Source organism: Bison bison, unplaced genomic scaffold, assembly GCF_000754665.1.
Source record: "Bison bison bison isolate TAMUID 2011002044 unplaced genomic scaffold, Bison_UMD1.0 scf7180017864519, whole genome shotgun sequence".
NCBI classification, from domain to species: Eukaryota; Metazoa; Chordata; class Mammalia; order Artiodactyla; family Bovidae; genus Bison; species Bison bison.
In genome coordinates, this window is record NW_011495072.1 from 7102648 (window position 1) to 7122005 (window position 19358).

The 19358-nt window shown below is 36.0% G+C and overlaps 1 protein-coding gene across 2 annotated transcripts in view; it reads right to left on the reverse strand.

Annotated features, from left to right (window-relative positions):
• MAGI3 (membrane associated guanylate kinase, WW and PDZ domain containing 3) overlaps window positions 1–19358 on the reverse strand; it is a 262085-nt gene that overhangs the window by 102186 nt on the left and 140541 nt on the right. For both annotated transcript variants that reach the window (XM_010830786.1, XM_010830785.1), the window contains exon 2: window positions 12452–12568. In XM_010830786.1, coding sequence (XP_010829088.1) covers window positions 12452–12568 — 117 coding nt within the window. The remainder of the gene's footprint in view (window positions 1–12451; window positions 12569–19358) is intronic.

Here is a 19358-nt window from a genome sequence, read left to right on the forward strand (position 1 = left end):
GACAGGCAGGTCAGGTGGTCTGGTATTCCCATCTCTTTCAGAATTTTCCACAGTTTATTGTGATCCACATAGTCAAAGGCTTTGGCATAGTCAATAAAGCAGAAATAGATGCTTTTCTGGAACTCTCTTGCTTTTTCCATGATCCAGAGGATGTTGGCAATTTGGTCTCTGGTTCCTCTGCCTTTTCTAAAACCAGCTTAAAGATCACGTACTATTGAAGCCTGGCTTGGAGAATTTTGAGCATGACTTTACAAGCATGTGAGATGAGTGCAACTGTGCGGTAGTTTGAGCATTCTTTGGCATTGCCTTTCTTTGGGATTGGAGTGAAAACTGACCTTTTCCAGTCCTGTGGCCACTGCTGGGTTTTCCAATTTGCTGGTATATTGAGTGCAGCACTTTCACAGCATCATCTTTCAGGATTTGAAAGAGCTCAACTGGAATTCCATCACCTCCACTAGCTTTGTTCGTGGTGATGCTTTCTAAGGCCCACTTGATTTCACATTCCAGGACGTCTGGCTCTAGGTGAGTGATCACACCATCATGATTATCTTGGTTGTGAACATCTCTTTTCGTACAGTTCTTCTGTGTATTCTTGCCACCTCTTCTTAATATCTTCTGCTTCTGTTAGGTCCCTACCATTTCTGTCCTTTATCGAGCCCATCTTTGCATGAAATGTTCCCTTGGTATCTCTAATTTTCTTGAAGAGATCGCTAATCTTTCCCATTCTGGTGTTTTCCTCTATTTCTTTGCATTGATCGCTGAGGAAGGCTTTTTTATCTCTCCTTGCTGTTCTTTGGAACTCTGCATTCAGATGCTTATATCTTTCCTTTCCTCCTTTGCTTTTTGCTTCTCTTTTCACAGCCATTTATAAGTTTAAATAAAGTTTAGTAGTAATAAGCAATAACAAAGCAAACTCATCCAGATGAAAAAATAGAACACCACTACAATGCCAAAAGCCCCCTCGTATGGCTACAAATCTCCCCCTCCCTCCGCCCACAACGTGACCATCATCTTTACATTTGTGATAATGATTTCTTTTAAAAAAAATGTTTTTAGCAACTAAGTAATGCATGTCTGACCAACATATCTTAGTTTTGCCTGCTTTGCAACTTGATGGGATTGGAATCATACCACATGCATCCTTTTGTGTCCACATCAATACTTACCATGTTTTTAAACTTCTGCCAACATGTTAAGTATATAAAGGTATCTCACGTTGTATTTAATGTGCAACTACTTTAAAAGAGTAAACATTCTTTTTCATATATTTACTAGCCACAGAGATTTCTTCTGTTGTAAAGTGGCTGCTCAAGTCTGCCGCTTCTCTGTTGGGCTGCCTGTCTTTTTACAATTGTAGCTCTTTACACTCTAGATACTACATTACTTCATCAAATCTAAGCAATCAACAGCTTCTAAAATATACCATTATTTTACCCTAAAAAAGAAAAAAAACCCTGGCAATTATAATTGAAATATTTCACATATTGCAAGATGCATTCCAATTGTAGAGAGGCTAAAATGTGAAATAATTGTGTCTCAGCACTGCAGTCTTTTGCCAGATATATGTGGTTGCAAATGGGGTGTTTCTGCTACAGAAATATGCTTTGAAATATGCTTTCTTCAAATAGTGCTTTCTGCAAAATCAGACACCAAAAATAAGAAAAGCTTACAGAGAAAACAGGATAGAGTTGATCTCTTAAACTCTACTGCAACTCAGTAAACAGAGCACTGGTAAAGCCAATAACAATCCCAATGAAAAATATTAATACAATTTAGTAGATTTTATGTTCCTAATAAAAAATACTAAAGTAAATAAAATACTTTGTTTTTAAAATTTTCTATGAAAAGGTAGCTTGACAGAAAGGTACAGAGGGTTGAGGACACTGAATAATAAAGACAAGGCAAAAGGTAAAATCAATAACTTTAAGATAAAGTACAAGTTCAAATTGAGAAAAGAGGCCAAACTGAGGTGAACAGGCATCATACACAGTGAAACAAAAGCAACACTCAGCTGTGTTTGTATATTCTGTGTTTACTTGCTGCTACTTGATGATACACAAGATTGGCTAGAGAAAATGCAATAGGAACCAATGGTACTTCTCAGTTCAGTTGACATCTTTCTCCTACCTACTTACCTGCATTATTGAAACGTTGCAAAACAGAATCTTCTCTCACTGTGATTTCCTTTCACCTTTTTTTTTTTTTAAATAAACAGTCCTTTGATGATAGAAGTTTTTCATTTTAATGTAGTCAAATTTATCAATTCTTTCCTTTAGAGCTAATGGTTTTGTGTTCTGCTTTAGAAATCCTTTCCAAGGCCATGGAGGTATTCTACATTCTTTTTAAAAAAGCATTACAGCTTTGCCTTTCACACCTAGTACCTTTAATGTACTAAAGCTTTTTTTTTTTTTGGTTTGATGGGAAGTAGTAGCCCAATTTCCTTTTTTTCCCCAAATGCTTATTCAATAAGATTTATTGAAAAAAATCAGTATTTTCTCCTCTAATCGGCCATGGCACTCCTGTCACAGGAATCCTATACAGAAATGCCCATATGAGACTGACTGTCTACATCCCATTTACCTCCTGGCCCTTCCTACACCTTTATCAGTGTTGTAATTATTATAGTGCTGTGATAAATCTTGAGATATAGCAGGAAAAGTTCTTATTTTCTTTCTATTCATAGCTTTTCTATATAAATTCTAGAATCAGGCTAAAAATGCTGAAATTTTTATTGAATTAGATTGAATCTATTAATCAATTTGAGGAGAACTGAAATCTTTACCATATTGAGCCTTTACTCCATGAACAATAAATCTCTGTCAAAATATTTAGATTAATGTCCATTAATTTTACCTTATAGAGATCTTTACCCTTTATAGTCAGAGATGAAGTAGGTATTTCAACGGTTTTTATGCTATTTTTATGCTATACATGGTATTTTTCTACAAATTTTCATTTTTTAATTGTTGATAGTATGAAGGAATAGAATTATGGGAGCTGATTTGGTCACTTTACATAACTTATCTATAATAAAATTGACTAATTCTAATGGTATAATTTGCCCATAATGCAGTTCACTAATTCTCATGATAGAGTCCTATGAATTTGAGGAACCGTCACCCCCAAAAGTCTCCTTGTGCCCTTCTGCAGTCTCCCACCCTATGGCAGCCACTGGCCTGTTGACACTATAGTTCTCCTTTAATAGGCGCTCACATAAATGAAATCACACATTAATTTGATTTCAGTAGTGGTTTGTGTCTGGCTTCTTTCACTTTGCATGATGCTTTTGAGAGTCATCCAGTTTTTTGTTCAATATCCTTTTATTACTGAGGGGTATTCCAATTCCACTGTATAGATACGCCAAAATTTGATTTTGCATTCACCGCTGGTGGACATTCAGACTGTTTCCAGATTTTAGATACTATATAAAAAACTGTTGTACATTTACAAGTCTTTGGGTAGATTTATATTTAAATTTATGTTGGGTTAATGCCTAAGAGTAGAGTTGCTGGGTCATGATAAGTGTATGCTTAACTTTATAAGAAAAAGTCCAAAGTAGACATACTACTTTGCATTCCCACAAACAATATATAAGAGCTATAGCTGTTTTACATTATTGTTTCCATGCAGGAATTCCTTTCTGGAGCTTCCTGACAGATTTACTTTTTCTAAATCCCAAGAAAAATGAGCTGAAAGGGAAAATGAAGAGGAAAAAATATATAGTTCTACTGTGAGAATTAAAGCTTAATAATTTAACATAGAGATGCTACTGGTTTGAAAGAATCTATTGATATCCATTGAAAGCAAGAGCAGGAAACACTGAAAGCAGAATGAAATGTTAACGCTGACATTTCCAGAGACTAGGACAAAAGCATAGGGGAGAGCAGCAGTCACAATCTATCCATCAGCCTTACCTGCAGCTGTTCCCATGCTGGAAGTGCGTGGTCAGGGCTCTGATGATAACAGTGGGTTGTTCTTACAAATATAATACTGAAGGCCAGATAAGACCCTAAGTTGGCAGCTTCAACATGATTCTGTGTAATGTTTTTAACACTGGTCAGGGCATCTGAATGTTACCTGAACACTATTCAACAATGTTCTCTGATATTTTCCTCCATTTGATATTTGCTACAAGTTGCAGAGCTTTGTAAATAAGAGAAGTGCAAGAAGTGAATGCTGTTGTAGAACACTTCAGCCTGAAATCAGAAACTAGTCTACAATCTGAAGTAAAAGCAACATAGACTTCAATAGCACAAACAATCAGGGCAAGAAAACAAGTACTTTCAGCATTAAAAAAGGAAACAAGCTTATATGAATGATCAGTGCAAAATGAAGTATTTTTTCCTATGTCTGAATATTTGTTACCAAAGATCAAGGTGATAAGATAATGCAACTGATACTTTACGTGCTTCAAATTTTCATTTCAGGAGTGCAAAATTCAAATATTAAATACGTGAAGTATTATCTTTCAAACTTTTAGATGATTTTTATTTGGCATTTATTTTGTGTTAGTGTTCATTCTTTTAAGACTTTGTTAGCAAATGCCTGTATCAGGCTGAGACCATTTAAAAATGTTATCAAAATCTTGTTATATTAATTTTTAATAATATTAAACCATTTGATTTTATGCTGTCATTTTCTCTCTTTAAGCACTTGGTGCACTCAGGAGAAACCATCCCACACCTCAGTGTTCAGAGCCATTATTACTGCTCTAATGGTCAAGTGTAGCAGTCATTAGGGTTCGCAAGGTATTTGGCTCAACTGGTACTTCGTCACAATCAGCCACAGGTTATACTAAGATTAAATGACGATATCACTTATCACAAATTATCAGCAACCTACTTCCCGCTGGAAGGAATTTGGCTCTGTGCTCAAGCCCAAGTACACATCCAAAAGCAATCTTAAAATCCCTTCTTGGAGCATCTGTCTCCTGGGACTGCTACCAGTACCAATCCTTTAACAGCCAGGGTCCAAGCAGGAGGAAGAAACTATATGGTAACTTGAACAAGGACAACCTTATGTAAAGAATTATTAAATATTTATAAAGAATTAACTAAGGCAAAATAAAAGAGAATTCTAAAGAGTATCATCCTAGAGTTGAACAAGAATACTCAAGTAAGGAAAAAACTTGGAAGAAAGAGATGCTCTCAAAGTCTGAGATTCAGACCTTTTTGGAGAAGGTGCATAGCAGCCCGCTGGATGGTAGAAAAGTTTGCTGGGCGGCCTTGGGACAGAGCTGGTTCACTATCAGTGAGCAGGGTCTGCTGGAGTACCAATAAAATTCACCAGCAAACTGCTTTGAGTGGAAGAGACATGTAGCGGGGTGTTTTGGACTTACTAGAAAATCAGCTGGGAAACTGGCTGTGTTTGCTGGAAACCCACTGGAAAAACATTTGCAAGAGATTTTGCTGAAATCTGGGAAGCCTGCTGGGTTCCCCACAGAACTCATCAGGAAACTGTGAAGAACTCAGCTGGCACACTGGTGGAATTTATGAAGCCACCTATGTGAGCCTGTTCTAGAACTCACTGCTGGGACTCCCCCCACTCCTACCCCTCACTCCCCTCCCTACCCCACCCATGTGTACCACTGAACTTGCCCTTGGGTAGCTGACTGCTAGAGCGCTGCTGAAACTGAGCATCTTTTTGCAGGCAGAAGCAAAAAGAAAAAGGCACACTGAAGCCAGGAAAAGAAGACTCTTTTTTTCTCCAGTATCCTTCCTACACCTTCTACTGACAAACCTCAACATTCTGCCAGATGGTAAGGAGAAAATGTGACAATATCATAAGTAGGCAAAAAGAGTAGATTTGAAGTCAAGAGGCTGTGAGTAATAAACTGGCAGACTAGTTTTCTGAGAGATTACATCATGAACTCAAGTTGAATTTTTGTCAAATGTTTTTTCAGCACCTATGGAGAAGATCATATGGCTTTTCTAGTTGGTTACTATATTAATCTTCACATGTTATACCAACCTTGCATTCCTGGGACAAATCTCACTTGGTCAAAATGTGTTATCCTTTTTCTATATTGCTATGTACTGATTTGCTAAAATAAAAGATTTTGAGCCTATGTTCATGAAAAATTTTGGTCTAATACTCTTAATGTTTTCATCTGGCTTTAGAATCAGGATAATGCTCAGATCACGGAGTGAGATTGGGAAATGTTCTAATTTTCAGAAGAAGCTGTATAGAATTGGCATTATTTCTTCTTTAAATATTTGGAACAATTTACTAGTACCATCTGGGCCTGAAGTTTTCTCTACGGGAAAATTAAAAACTACAAATTTAATTTCTTTAATAGATACAAGGCTGTTCAGTTCTTCTATTTCTTCCTAAGTGAGCATTGGTAGTTTTTGTCTTCCAAGGGGTTTATACATTTCATATGAGTTGTTGAGTTTACTGGCATAAGCAGTTTAGAAAATTCCTTATTATCCACTTAACCTCTGTAGGATTTTCAGTGATACTATCTCTCATTCCCATTAATGTTTATCACTTCTATTAATCTTCCAGAAGCAGCTCTGAATTTCACAGATTTCTCTCTATTGTTTCTCTATTTTCTAGTTTATTGATTTCTGCTTTTTATTATTTCCTTTCTGCTACTTAATTTGGGTTTACTTTGCTCTTAAGCTAGAAATTTAGATCGATAGAGATCTTTATTATTTTCTAAAGTAAGTATTCATTACTATAAATTTCCCTCTAAATACTGCTCTAGCAATACCCCACAAATTGATATACTATAGTGAAATGTGTGATACTTTTAATTTTTCTTGTGGCTTATTCTTTAACTTACAAGTCAGAAGTGTAGCAACTTAATTTCCAAATATTTGGAGATTTTCTATATATCTTTCTGTAAATGATTTCTAATTCCATTAGGATCAGAGAACATATTTACATGATTGAAATCCTCTTATATATACGGAATCTTGTTTCATGGTCCAGAATATGATCTATATTTGTATATGTCCTATGTGCACTGCTGCTGCTAAGTCTCTTTAGTCGTGTCCAACTCTGTGCGACCCCAGAGACGACAGCCCACCAGGCTCTGCCGTCCCTGGGATTCTCCAGGCAGGAACACTGGAGTGGGTCGCCATTTCCTTCTCCAATGCATGAAAGTGAAAAGTGAAAGTGAAGTCGCTCAGTCGTGTCCAACCCTCAGCGACCCCATGGACTGCAGCCTACCAGGCTCCTCCGTCCATGGGATTTTCCAGGCAAGAGTACTGGAGTGGGGTGCCATTGCCTTCTCTGCCCATGTGCACTAAAGAATGTATATTCCTGTGTTGTTAGATGGCATGCTCTAACAAGTAACAGTTAGGTCAAGTTGGCTGAAAGTGTTATTCATGTTATAATCTTGTTGATTTTTTGCTTACTTTCTCTAAAGCTGGTATTGACATCTTGAATGTAATTATGAAGTTTTCTATTTTCCTTTTAGTTCTCATTCTCATATCATTTCCATTCCATCTGAAGAATTTTCTTTACTATTTTTTATAGTACAAATCTACTGGAGAAAAATTCCCTCATCCTTTATTTTTGTCTCAAAATTTTATTTCTTTTTATTTTTAAGAATATTTTTACTGTATACAAATCTAGGTTGGCATCTTTTTCCTTCCAGCATTTTGAGGATAACATTTGATTGGCTTCCAGCTTGTACTGTTTCTGTTGGTAAGTCTATAGTTAATTTATATTCCTTGTATGATCTCTTTTTCTGTCTGCCTTTCACATTTTCTCTTTATTACTGGTTTTCAGCAATTAGATTACGATGTACATTGATTTTTTTTTTTTAATGTTTCTACTGCTTGAGGTTTGTTGATACTCTTAGATCTACTGGTTTATAGTTTTCATTGAACCTGGAAACATTTCAGCCACTATTTTTCAAATATTTGTTCTGCTTCCCGCACTTTGGCTTGATAGTGTGCCATAGGTCAATATGAAGAAATCACAGTCATGTTCTGTCTGTAATCCAAGGTCTGAAAACAGATGTTATAGATATCTTGCCCAATTATTTACAATAAGAGGGTAAACCCAGTATGAGGAAGTGCTTTGTGGCAAAAGTAGAACTGTCCCTCTCTCTCTGACTGACTGATTGCTTTTTAAAAGTTCACTTTTGTATTCTGTTTCCTCTCCATGTTTCTGTTTGATTAATTTATATTAGGTCTTCCAGTTCAGCAATCTTTTCAGTTGCAGTTTCTAATCTAATATGTTAAACTCATCCAGTAAGTTTTTGAAGTTCCATATAGTTCCTTTTTAAAATATGTATCTTGTTTTCTCTTCATTCTGTTCATTTTGTCCTTTAAATCCTTGAGCATATTTATGAGATAACTTTAAAATGTTTGGTATGGTCATTAACTGTGTCATTTCTGTGCTTTTTTTTTCTTTAATCAGCTCACTTTTAATTATGAGTCACATTTTTTTTGTTTTTATGCCTAGTAATTTTTTATTAGACACTAGACATTATGAATATGATGCTTTTCAGTGTCTAGATTTTTTTGTCTTCCTTCAAAGAGTTCTTATTTTCCCCCCTTTTCCTCCCTCTCTTCCTTTATTTTTGCTAACTAGATAAGTTACATGCATATTCACTTGATCCTTTTGGGACTTTTTAAATTAAACTTTGTTAAAGTGGGTCTAAATTTATGGGCTCTTTAACACTACTAGTAAGCCATGACCCTTTTGGGGTCTCTCCACTCAGGCTGGTTAGAACTCAAACTACTCTTGGCCCTGTGTAAACTCTGGGAGTTGTTAACCTTACAGCTCACAGAGAGCTCTTTGCCTGCTCTGTGAAGTCACGTTCTCAGCTTAGTATTCAGCAATAAATCCAAGAAGGCACCTATCCAGTTTGCCTCAGCTTTCTTCATATCTCTTCCTCTCCGATACTGAGCTCTGCAAATTTCTAACATTTCAGAATTCTTGAACACATATTTCTGTACCGTCAACTCAGAGTCTGCGAAACTCATCCTAGGCTCTTCCTCCACGTGTTACAGCCTCAAAAGTGCCTCCAGGCAGAAAGCTGATGAAATTACAGGATTCTTTTGTGTGCAATCTCCATCCTGTTCTCTTAGGGATCACAGTTGTGCTCTGTGGAATGTCTGACAACAGTAGAAGTCTCTCTCATTAATTTCATTGTTTAAATTGTCTCAGGTTTTGTCAGTGGGCACCCCTACTAGGTGGCTTTTCTCCTAAATGTTCCTCTGATATGTTCCCCAAATTTTTTAAACATACTTTCCAGTACAACTGGACACTCCAACCTCACCTTGCACTTTCCTTACTCTAGGCTAGGAATCAGAATTTTCTCCAGAAAGATCTGGTATCTTTCAGTAAAGAATCACATTTAAAGACCAGATGTGACCATTCAATTTGCTAACTGCTACTGATGCATAAGGGCTTCTAGGTTCTTGGAAGGGTTTTATACAGTTCAGTTTGTAAGTCAGAAGTTCCTATTAGGATCTGAAATGACTATAGCCGTTTGGAACTTATGAATTAAAACAAATAAACTAGAGCTCCTTTCTAGGGCAAAACCTCACGCTGGGGAGAAACTGCAAAACTAGGACAATAAATGTAAGTTAAAAAGAAGATTCAAGTAAAAGTGGCAGAGGGCAGCAGAAAGTACAAGTACATATTTTTATTAACTTGCTTTAACAAGGAAAGAGGAGGCTCTAGAACTACGAAACTAAAAACGCTGCCCTGAGAAATTCCATGTGGGCAAAATACCCAGTTACTTATAAGGGAATAAAGCTCAGATTGTGTTCAGATATTTTTTATTTAAGAGCAATGCTTTATGCCAAAAGACAATTAGAGAATTAAGACAGGGCTAGAAGTTATGAGCCAAAAATCTCATATCCATCCACACAAACTTTCAAAGTATAAAGATCATAGACAATTGATATAATGATTCTGTGAACCCTTCATGGAAATCTGGCAGAGAACAAGCTTCAGACAACCAGAATTATTGAAGAAACGGCAACATAGGGTTGGTAGTTTGGTTAAATATGTATCTATGGGGTCGCACAGAGTCGGGCACGACTGAAGTGACTTAGCAGCAGCAGCAGCAAGCATAGAATGGAGAATAAATGATTATAAAGGGGAGAGTGCAGTACATAATGGTTGCTTGCATTACCAATATAGATATAGATCCAGGATCAAAAAACAGGGAGGATGCAGAAAGAATATGCAAAGGAGAGTAAACTTGCTGATTACCTTATATTTGTGGGAATAAAAGATTCCCTCAGGTCAGATGATGGGAGAGGGAGAAGGAAGGATGAAGAAGAAATGACTATATAATTTTAGTATTACTCATAGTAGGACCAAATAAAAGGGAAGAGGAACAGAGTACTATATAAAGGTAGCCATTAGAATAAAGATATAACTTCCTAAAAAGAGAGATCAAATAAAATAGATTACACAGTGAAAGGCTTTTTTGTATACGACTTGTATATAGGTAAAATGGGGATCCCGAGGTGATGCTAGTAGTAAAGAACCTGCCTGCCAAGCAAGAGACCCCTGGATCAGGAAGCTCCCCTAGAAGACGGCATGGTAACCCACTCCAGTATTCATGCCTGGAGAATCCCATGGACAGAGGAGCCTGGCAGTCTACACTCCATGGGGTCACAAAGAGTCGGACACAACTAAAGTGACATAGCGCGCACCCATGCGTACAGGTAAAACGGAAAAACATGACAAAACTGGGGCTAAAGGCATCACATCAATAAATATAAAGTTTCACACTGGCTACAAAATACAAAAACATGACAAAGCTGAGATGAAAGGCATTGATCAAGTCAATAAATATAAAGTTTCACACTGGGTACAAAGTTCAACACTATTTATAAAACACAGATTCAGAAAGATGAAAGAATAGGAAGATTTATTCTTTTTGGCAGATTCTTTACCATCTGAGCCACCAGGGAAGCAGAGTGAGATTCAGAAAGATAAAAGAATAAAAAGATTTATCAGGCAAATGCAAAAAAGGCAGGACTTGCAATTCTGAAATCTGATAAGGTAGATTTATAGGAGGATAGCATAGATAAGGGGTCATATTTTAAAACAAAAAGTTTTATACCATGTTAAAAAGTCTAGACTTTTTAACATCTCTAGACTAACATGTAGTCAATAGGACCCTCTGAAGGATAAACTACAGATATGCAAGAATCAGATGTGCCCTTTCAGTTTGTTTCTCTGTTACTTGTGTCTGCAGATAATTTCATTTTATATATTTCTGTATATCTTATAAACCTCATAATAGTGTTGTTAACTTTAACCAGAAAAATGATTAAAGTTTGAAATTAAAGCTTAAAAAACAAAAAAAATCAGATGTATACTTTAAAGATGGACTAGACTGAGGGGACATGGGAGGCAGGGGATACAGTTAGAATGGGGCAAGGGGACAAACACTGCTGAGTACCTACTTCAGATCAAGTGGTTTACAATTATACTCTCGCTTTAATTCTAGTAGCTATATGAAGCGAGCCTTATGATTTCATATTTTATACATAGAGATTCTGAAACCTTAGGAAATTTAAATACTCTGCCCAAGTGAACCAACTAGTAAAATGCTAGAATCAAGATTTTTAAGTCAGTTTTACTTAGTTCTTTGCAACTACATAATGACAAATTTTTGTTGTTGTTGTTTAAAGTCTAAGTAAGAAAGAGGGAGGGTCTATGATAGTGCAGAGAGATAGGTATTTCAGAAGCATAATTAGGAAGGCTTGGTGATGAACTGGACATTGTGTAAGATTAAATAACAAGATAAAGATACAAAGAATTCCAGAGATGGTGTAAAAGCTAGTATCCACAAGGAGTTACAAATATACTGAGAGGTAAAACAAATCAGATGTCCTTATAGGCCCTTTTATTTACTGCTTTTCTTCTTCCCCAGACCTACAGTAATTAAACCAAGTTTATGATTTATTATGTGCTTAAAAAAAAAAAAAGCCAAAAACACAATTACAACAACAATCAGCTCCTATGAAAACTATTAAAACTGGAATCAATACACCAACATCTAGGTGAAAATTCAAAGGCGGCAGGCACTGCACGCTTCCTCCTGTTTTCCTTTGGGGAAAGGGCAGATTTTAAAATCAGTAATATCCTAATAATTAATATAAAATGTTTGTTCTCAGCATACAAGCATGGAGAGCAAAAAGTCTTAACTGTATAGGTTTTAGAAATTGATTTATAGGGAAAAAATCTAGTTAGCAACATGTATATTTATATCATTAAATTCTTAAAGTCTAATGAATTTTTTTAAAAGTCACAATATAGAATCTGCTAGTTCTTCTATTTTTAAAAACCAAACCCTTGAAAGTCCTCTGAAAAATTTTCTCTTTATCCAATTTTTGTTTCATTCCAGTGCCCCAGCTTAATCTTCACAGTTTCATATGAGATTCTCGAGAGAATTATTTCTAGATATTTGATTAAATAAAGATATCTTGGCCACATTTCTTTGATTCTATCTTATACTTACATGGAATGGTTCTCAAGTAGAGATTATCTCTGATCACTTGCTGCAGTTTATGGTCAATTGATCCTTTCTGAAACTGAAGACTCAGATAATGTCGCAAATCTTTATTAATGACTTTGCCTACAACAACAAAAAAATAAGACAAAATAAATAATTGTTAGGTTTCCAGTTAAATATCAATGCTAGTTAATGATTACCCTTAAACCATTTAGCCATAAATAGGATAAAAGAAATCAGTATTTTATTCAAAATAACATAACTATACCAAACTATTATAGGTACTATAATTAAAATACACACCTGTAATATACAATGTGGGTACAATTTTACATGGCAAGAGAGGGAGGAGGTATGGGTCAGAGAGTACGACAAATATCCAAAGTTATTTCATTCAATCCCATGACTTTAAGTACAATCGATAAACAGGTAAGTTTCAAATTCTTATCACGTCTCTATTCCTGACCTGACTCCACCAGACTCCAAATGCATCAAACTCCTTCATCTATATTGCAGATAAATAAATTTCAGATGACCAAAACAGAACTCTTAATTCTATCCTGTTCCATTACATTTCTCTCCTCTAATCTTAGAAAATCATGTCCTCTGTCTTAGAAAATTACCACAATGCTGCTGAAACTGAAGCTCCAATACCTTGGCCACCTCAAGCAAACAGCTGATTAACTGGAAAAGACTGTGACGCTGGGAAAGATTGAAGGCAGGAGGAGGAAAAAAAAAAAAGGAGGAGGGGAGGGCGACAGAGGATGAGATGGCTGGATGGCATCACTGATTCAATGGACATGAACTAGGGCAAACGCTGGGAGATGGTGAGGGACAGGGAAGCCTGGCGTGCTGCAGTCCACTGAACAAGAACAACCACCCAACAGAACAAGCCCCAAACCTAGAAGTCAGCCTCAATTTCTTCTTTTTACCTCTATCCCTCAATGCAATTAGCAATTTTTGTCAGTTCTCCCTTCAACACATATCGCATAACTGCCTACTTCTATTTCCATTGCTACCACCCTAAACTAATCCACCATGATTTCTCACCTGGAATTCTGCAAAAGCCTTCTAATTCATTCCCCTGCACCCATTTTTGGTTCCTTCCTGCTTCCACCATTCCCAAAGAAGCCAGAATGAGATTTTAAAACATAAGTCAGATAATCGATACTCTGTTTAGAACCACCTAATGACTTCTTGCTACCCTTAGAATATAATTCAGACTTCTAAACAGGGCCTAGCAAGCCCTACATGTTCCAGCTCTGACCATCTCGGACCCAAACTCACCCACCCTTCCCCCTCTCAAACTATGTTCTGCCCACAAGTCCATTTTTCTCATCTCTAATAGGCCAAATGGGTCCTATTCAGAACCTTCTGCCTATCACTAGATGGAACAGGCATTCTCTGTCCATCTGTTTGACTCCTAGATGCCACGTAAATGAGTAAGAATGAAAGGTTTCTTCCTTATTTGTGGCGAAAACGGGAGATTAAAAAGAGGAATATTAGGGGTATCAAAAAAATATAAACAGAAAAATAGGGAGCTGCAGAAATCTGGTAGCAGTGAATTTGTAATAATGGTTGAACTTAAAATGATTATCCAAGCAATACAAACACTTTCATTAGATAAGATTTCAGTAACTCAAAAAGAGCAATGCTAAAACAAAACAGATTATGTTACTGAATAAGAAATGACTGGTTGATTAAAATATACGTTTTACTTCAAACAATATAGTTACGGCCAAATTAAATAATTTAAAAGGTTACTACAGATTGGTTCATTCTTTCAACTGTTATTTCATAACATAGCATTTCGAATCCTCTCTTTTCTCACATAAATAAATAAGCATAACCTGTATGAGAGAGTACTAAAATAAGCAGGAAATCAGAGTGCTTCTAAAGTTTGGAGATAACATTCATGTTCTAAACTAATAAACACAAACCAAGAAGTCCCTGTTTTGCATTGTCAAAAATAGACACTGAGGAAGAGGGAAACCTTGTGATCAAAGAAGAAAACCTGAAGGATATTTACAAGGATAACACTGAACAATCTGTGGGCTGAGGCTGCTTTTGTCAGGACATTTAGTGGCCCCACCAACCAAAGTCCAATTTAGATGGATTCATACTATTTCATTTTTTTTATTACAGTACTTATTCATTGTTGGGTAGAAGAAAAACCCAATTCATAATCAGTACTGTACAGTCACATTGCTTATTGAACAAAACCATACCCAATTACAAGTTTATTAAATATTTTGAAAACTAGGTAAAAAGTGTTTTGATCGCATTGTAATAATAACTATACAAAAGCCTTGGTGGATTGTTACATAAGTGCTTGAAAGTGTTTAGTGATGTTTGTGGAGGTTCGGCTAGGGTTTTGACTAGACAGAGAACGAATCAGTTTTTTCAACCTAAAATAAATTATATAGACTTCAAAACCTGCTATCCAACATATTTTCAAAAATAGATATAATCTAGATAAAGGATAATGCCTGTTTTATTAAAAAACACAATCTGAGTAAACACTTTTTAAATTCAAGGTTTAAAAAAGTTTTTGAAGCTTTACTATAAAATATGGCATGACTCAGAGAGATAACTATAAAATGCTAAAAACTCACATTGAGTTTTAATCTACCAATCTATAAAAACAACAGCCATTGAATTAGATGTAATTAAAGACAAAGCCATAATAAAAATCATGGATCACAAATTACAGCATGAGGGGCTCTCAACAGGGGAAATGAATTCAATTCCTGTTTCAAGGGCCCACAAGATCTTAAGACTGAGAGAATCGGTAAAGCAGAAAGAGTTAAGGAATGACACCTAGATTTATCAGAGTAGAAACTGCTTCCTAATCTTCACCCTCAACTTCTACGGGGACTCTGGATGCAACACTGAGATGAACAGCTGCAAAGAAAAGGGTGAAGTACAATTTCATAAATGGGATATTTTATTTAAAGTATGAAAAGTATTCAAAGATGTCATCACATTTCTCTGATGTTGGGAAAAAATATTACAAACATCACAAAATGTCAATGATAAAAGATTAACAAATTATATAGATTGGCATTCTTTAAAATTAATAATAATAATAAAATATATTGGATATAGCAGTCATCATGAATGTCCTTATTTCAAGAAACCAAAAAAACTTTCGTTAAGGGGATGGAATATTACGCTTCCCTCTTTGATGTAGTTCCAGGAAATTTGTTTTGTTTTGTTTTTTTAAAGTACAAATATCCTAAATAGGCAGGTGGCTATGGAATTACCAGAAGGCCAACAGAAACATTAGCTCAGAGAGACAATGGAGAGATTATCTATATTACTGAATTATATATGAACTTCTGCCTTTTAAGAAAGTTTCACAGAAACTTGACATTTCAAGAGTATGAAAAACATCTATTTGGGATTAATGCAGCCGTTAAACAAATGAGAAAAAAAGACTGTTCATAATTGCATTTTTACTCAGCCTTTGCTTCAAAGCGCTAAGACTATTCTTTGACTTTTAAGTGACTTATAAGTCAAATTGATTTATATGAAACTTAAAAACAGATCTATAAATCTTAAAAATACAGCTTAGGAGAGGAAAAGTCTATAACTCAACTCTCAATCACATGAATAAATCCATAATCAAAAGAACTCATGACTCAAATTCATACTTTCTGAATCTATGCCAATTAATATTCATTACCATTACTCTTTAAGGGGGCTTCCCTGATAGTTCAGTTGGTAAAGAATCTGCCTGCAATGCAGGAGACCCCAGTTCAATTCCTGGGTTGGGAAGATCTGCTGGAGAAGGGATAGGCTACTCACTCCAGTATTCTTGGGCTTCTTCCCTTGTGGCTCAGCTAGTTAAGAATATGCCCACAATGCAGGAGATCTGGGTTTGTTCCCTGGGTTGGGAAGATCACCTGGAGAAGGGAAAGGCTACCCACTCCAGTATTTTGGCCTGGAGAATTCCATGGACTGTATCAGTCCACGGGCTCACAAACAGTCCAGACACAACTGAGTGACTTTCACTTTCACTTTCTTCACTCTTTAAGGAATCAGTGTAGAGAGTCACTGGTTATTATTTAGGTAAACACTGCTGCATGCTGGCATGGGCCATGCAAGCAGCTGTAAACCAATTCAACTGCCAACATCTTACTGTCTTTTCCATAAAGATTGTCTAGGAGACTTTGTCAATCACTTGCCAAAGTCAAGATATGAGAAGTCTTTACTATTGTCTAATCCAGTAGTAATTATACAATTGAAAAGAAGAAAAAAATGAGGTCAATTTGGCATGCCTTTTTCTTATACATTTGAGTTGATTCATGGACATCATCCCATTCTTTTCTAAACGCTTCCAATATTTTATTAATTGTATTGTTTACAATCTCTTCAAATGTTGTCAGAGCTTAAAGTCAGGAAAGTGGACTTGCATTTTCACAATCTACGCCTTTTTGGAAACTGGAACATTTGTCTTGCCTCAGTCTCTTGGTACTTCCCACATTCATGGTTTCATAAAGAATACTGACAATTACCCTGAGATCACATCTGAGAGTCCCTTTAACTCCTGGGAGGGCAACTCAACTATGTCTTGAAAATTTAGTTTCATGTAAAGTGAATGATACGCTCATGATCCCTTCATCTTTTTAAAATTTAGTTTTCCTCACTTGAAGTTGTTTATCTTTTACTGTTGGAAAAGTAATTCTTCTAGTTCAAGATTACAGACACAAAGTAGAATGACATAGAACTGATTTCTGCCTATAAAGAACTACCAATAACCTCTTCTCACAGAAAGCCTACCTGTTCCTTCTCATCGCTCTTGCTCCAAACACAAACTTAAAAGCTCTTTGAGCTCTCCAAAGTATCTAAACTCCTTTTGAGCTTTGGCAATTCAGGAAATTCTTCAATGTTTCTTGGTCTACTTAGCACTCTACAAATGTGATTATGTGTTCCATCCAATTATTAATCATATACATCTTTTAAAAATCTTGAGCTGCTCAGAACATTCTTTGTACCTATAAGAATTTCATCACATAACTTATCTTTTAGAAATTTCTAGTCTTAGAATCACACCTATAGATGCCATAAACTTAAAAAAAAAAAAAAAAAATCTGTTTTCCTCAGAGGCAAAGTACAGGCATAACCATGTCCCACTCTTCTTCTTAACTATGATGACTGTAAGATAGCCTGGTGAAATTCTCCAAACAGTTCAATCTAACTAGCTCAACACAAATGATGGTACTCACTAGTCATTTCCCATTAGACCCAGACTCAAGAGCAAAGCATTTCACTGCTTCCTCTACCTCCTAAGCTCTATGAAATCAATGAAAAAGATACATATAAGCTTAATTCCAAACTGGCTCCTTGGTTAAAGTCAGGCATTTTCTAAGACAAAATAAGCCAAACTGCAGTCCACTTGTTTGTGAAACTGTAATCTTCTCTAGGCAATCAGTATCTATACATTTCATAATAAAACACCTTCTATAGCACAAAAGTTATTTTAAAATATCTTATATGGTTATTAAACACAGAAGTTTGTCTACTATCTTAGGGGCAAAGCCATGGTTTTACAGATTTAATCCCAGGATCAAGCACATAGAATGTGTGAATCAGCTTAATTTTGTATTTTTTATTGTTTATTTCACGCTCTCCATCATCGAATACATGAAATTTTAGAATACTCAACTGACAGAGTATTTAATAGTCTATACAAAACTTTATTTCAAACTGTGCTTCTTAAATAATGAAATTAACTTTATTTGGACTCTCTCAAAATGCTAAAGTAAATTCTTCATGATACAGCAAGCTCCATGTCTTTAAAAGTAAGTTTTAATGATAGTTTTTAATGCCAATTCCTCAAATTATTTTCTTTGTTAATGTGTTTAAATGTGTTCATAAAATGCTATCTAGCTAGCCTAAAACACAAAATGAGGCTAAATTTTAAAAAGTCTACTGTCTTCTAGCTCCACCAGGGATAGCAAGTCTAGAGGTAGGGGAAAAAACCCAAACCCTTTTTCTGAATGTAAAATATAAGAATGAAAAGAAAAAGAAATAGAGAACAATGATGACTAGGACTGCTATTTTATAATGATAATTACTATATTGTACATATATGCTTCCCTGGTGGCTCAGCTGGTAAAGAATCCACCTGCAATGCAGGAGACCTGGGTTCAATCCCTGGGTTGGGAAGATCCCCTGGAGAAGGGAACGGCTATCTACTTCAGTATTCTGGCCTGGAGAATTCCATGGACTGTATAGACCATGGGTCACAAAGAACTGGATATGACTGAGTGACTTTCACTTTCACATATATGCTATATGTTTTCACTTACGCCTCAGGAAAATTTTAAGGTAGATATCATTATTATTACTATTTTATAGGTAGGGAGCTGAGGTATAGAGAAGTGACTTGGCCAAGGTTATATCACTGGAAGTAGCAGACCTGGGATCTGAACCCAGTTAATCTGGCTCTAGAATCTGAACAATAAGCACTGTGCTAGAATACCTCTCTCTCCCCCCTTTTTTCCATTCATCCACCTACCTTCCTATCTTTCGCTGAATTTTTTCTCTTGTATAAAGGTATAAGAATACAAGCTTAGAAGACCATCTTTAATAAGAGCTCACTTTTCCTAAAACAGTCACATTTATTGTGTAAAAAAAAAAAAGATTTACTGAGCCCTGAGATTTCCTGAAGCTCTTAGGGGTAAGGCAGTGAATGAGAGTGCACCCGAAGGAACTAAAAGTCTCACAGGGATGATGAACACGGAGAAAGAAATTCAGACGTGAGAGCATTATGACTGAGCCACTGTAGGAATCTACAGCCTAGATCCTAAGTCTAGGGAATCTCCAAAGACGCCACTGAGGAACTGCACTGGAGCTGAAAACTGAAGGATAAATAGGAGACAACCAAATTTAAAAGGAGGAGGGG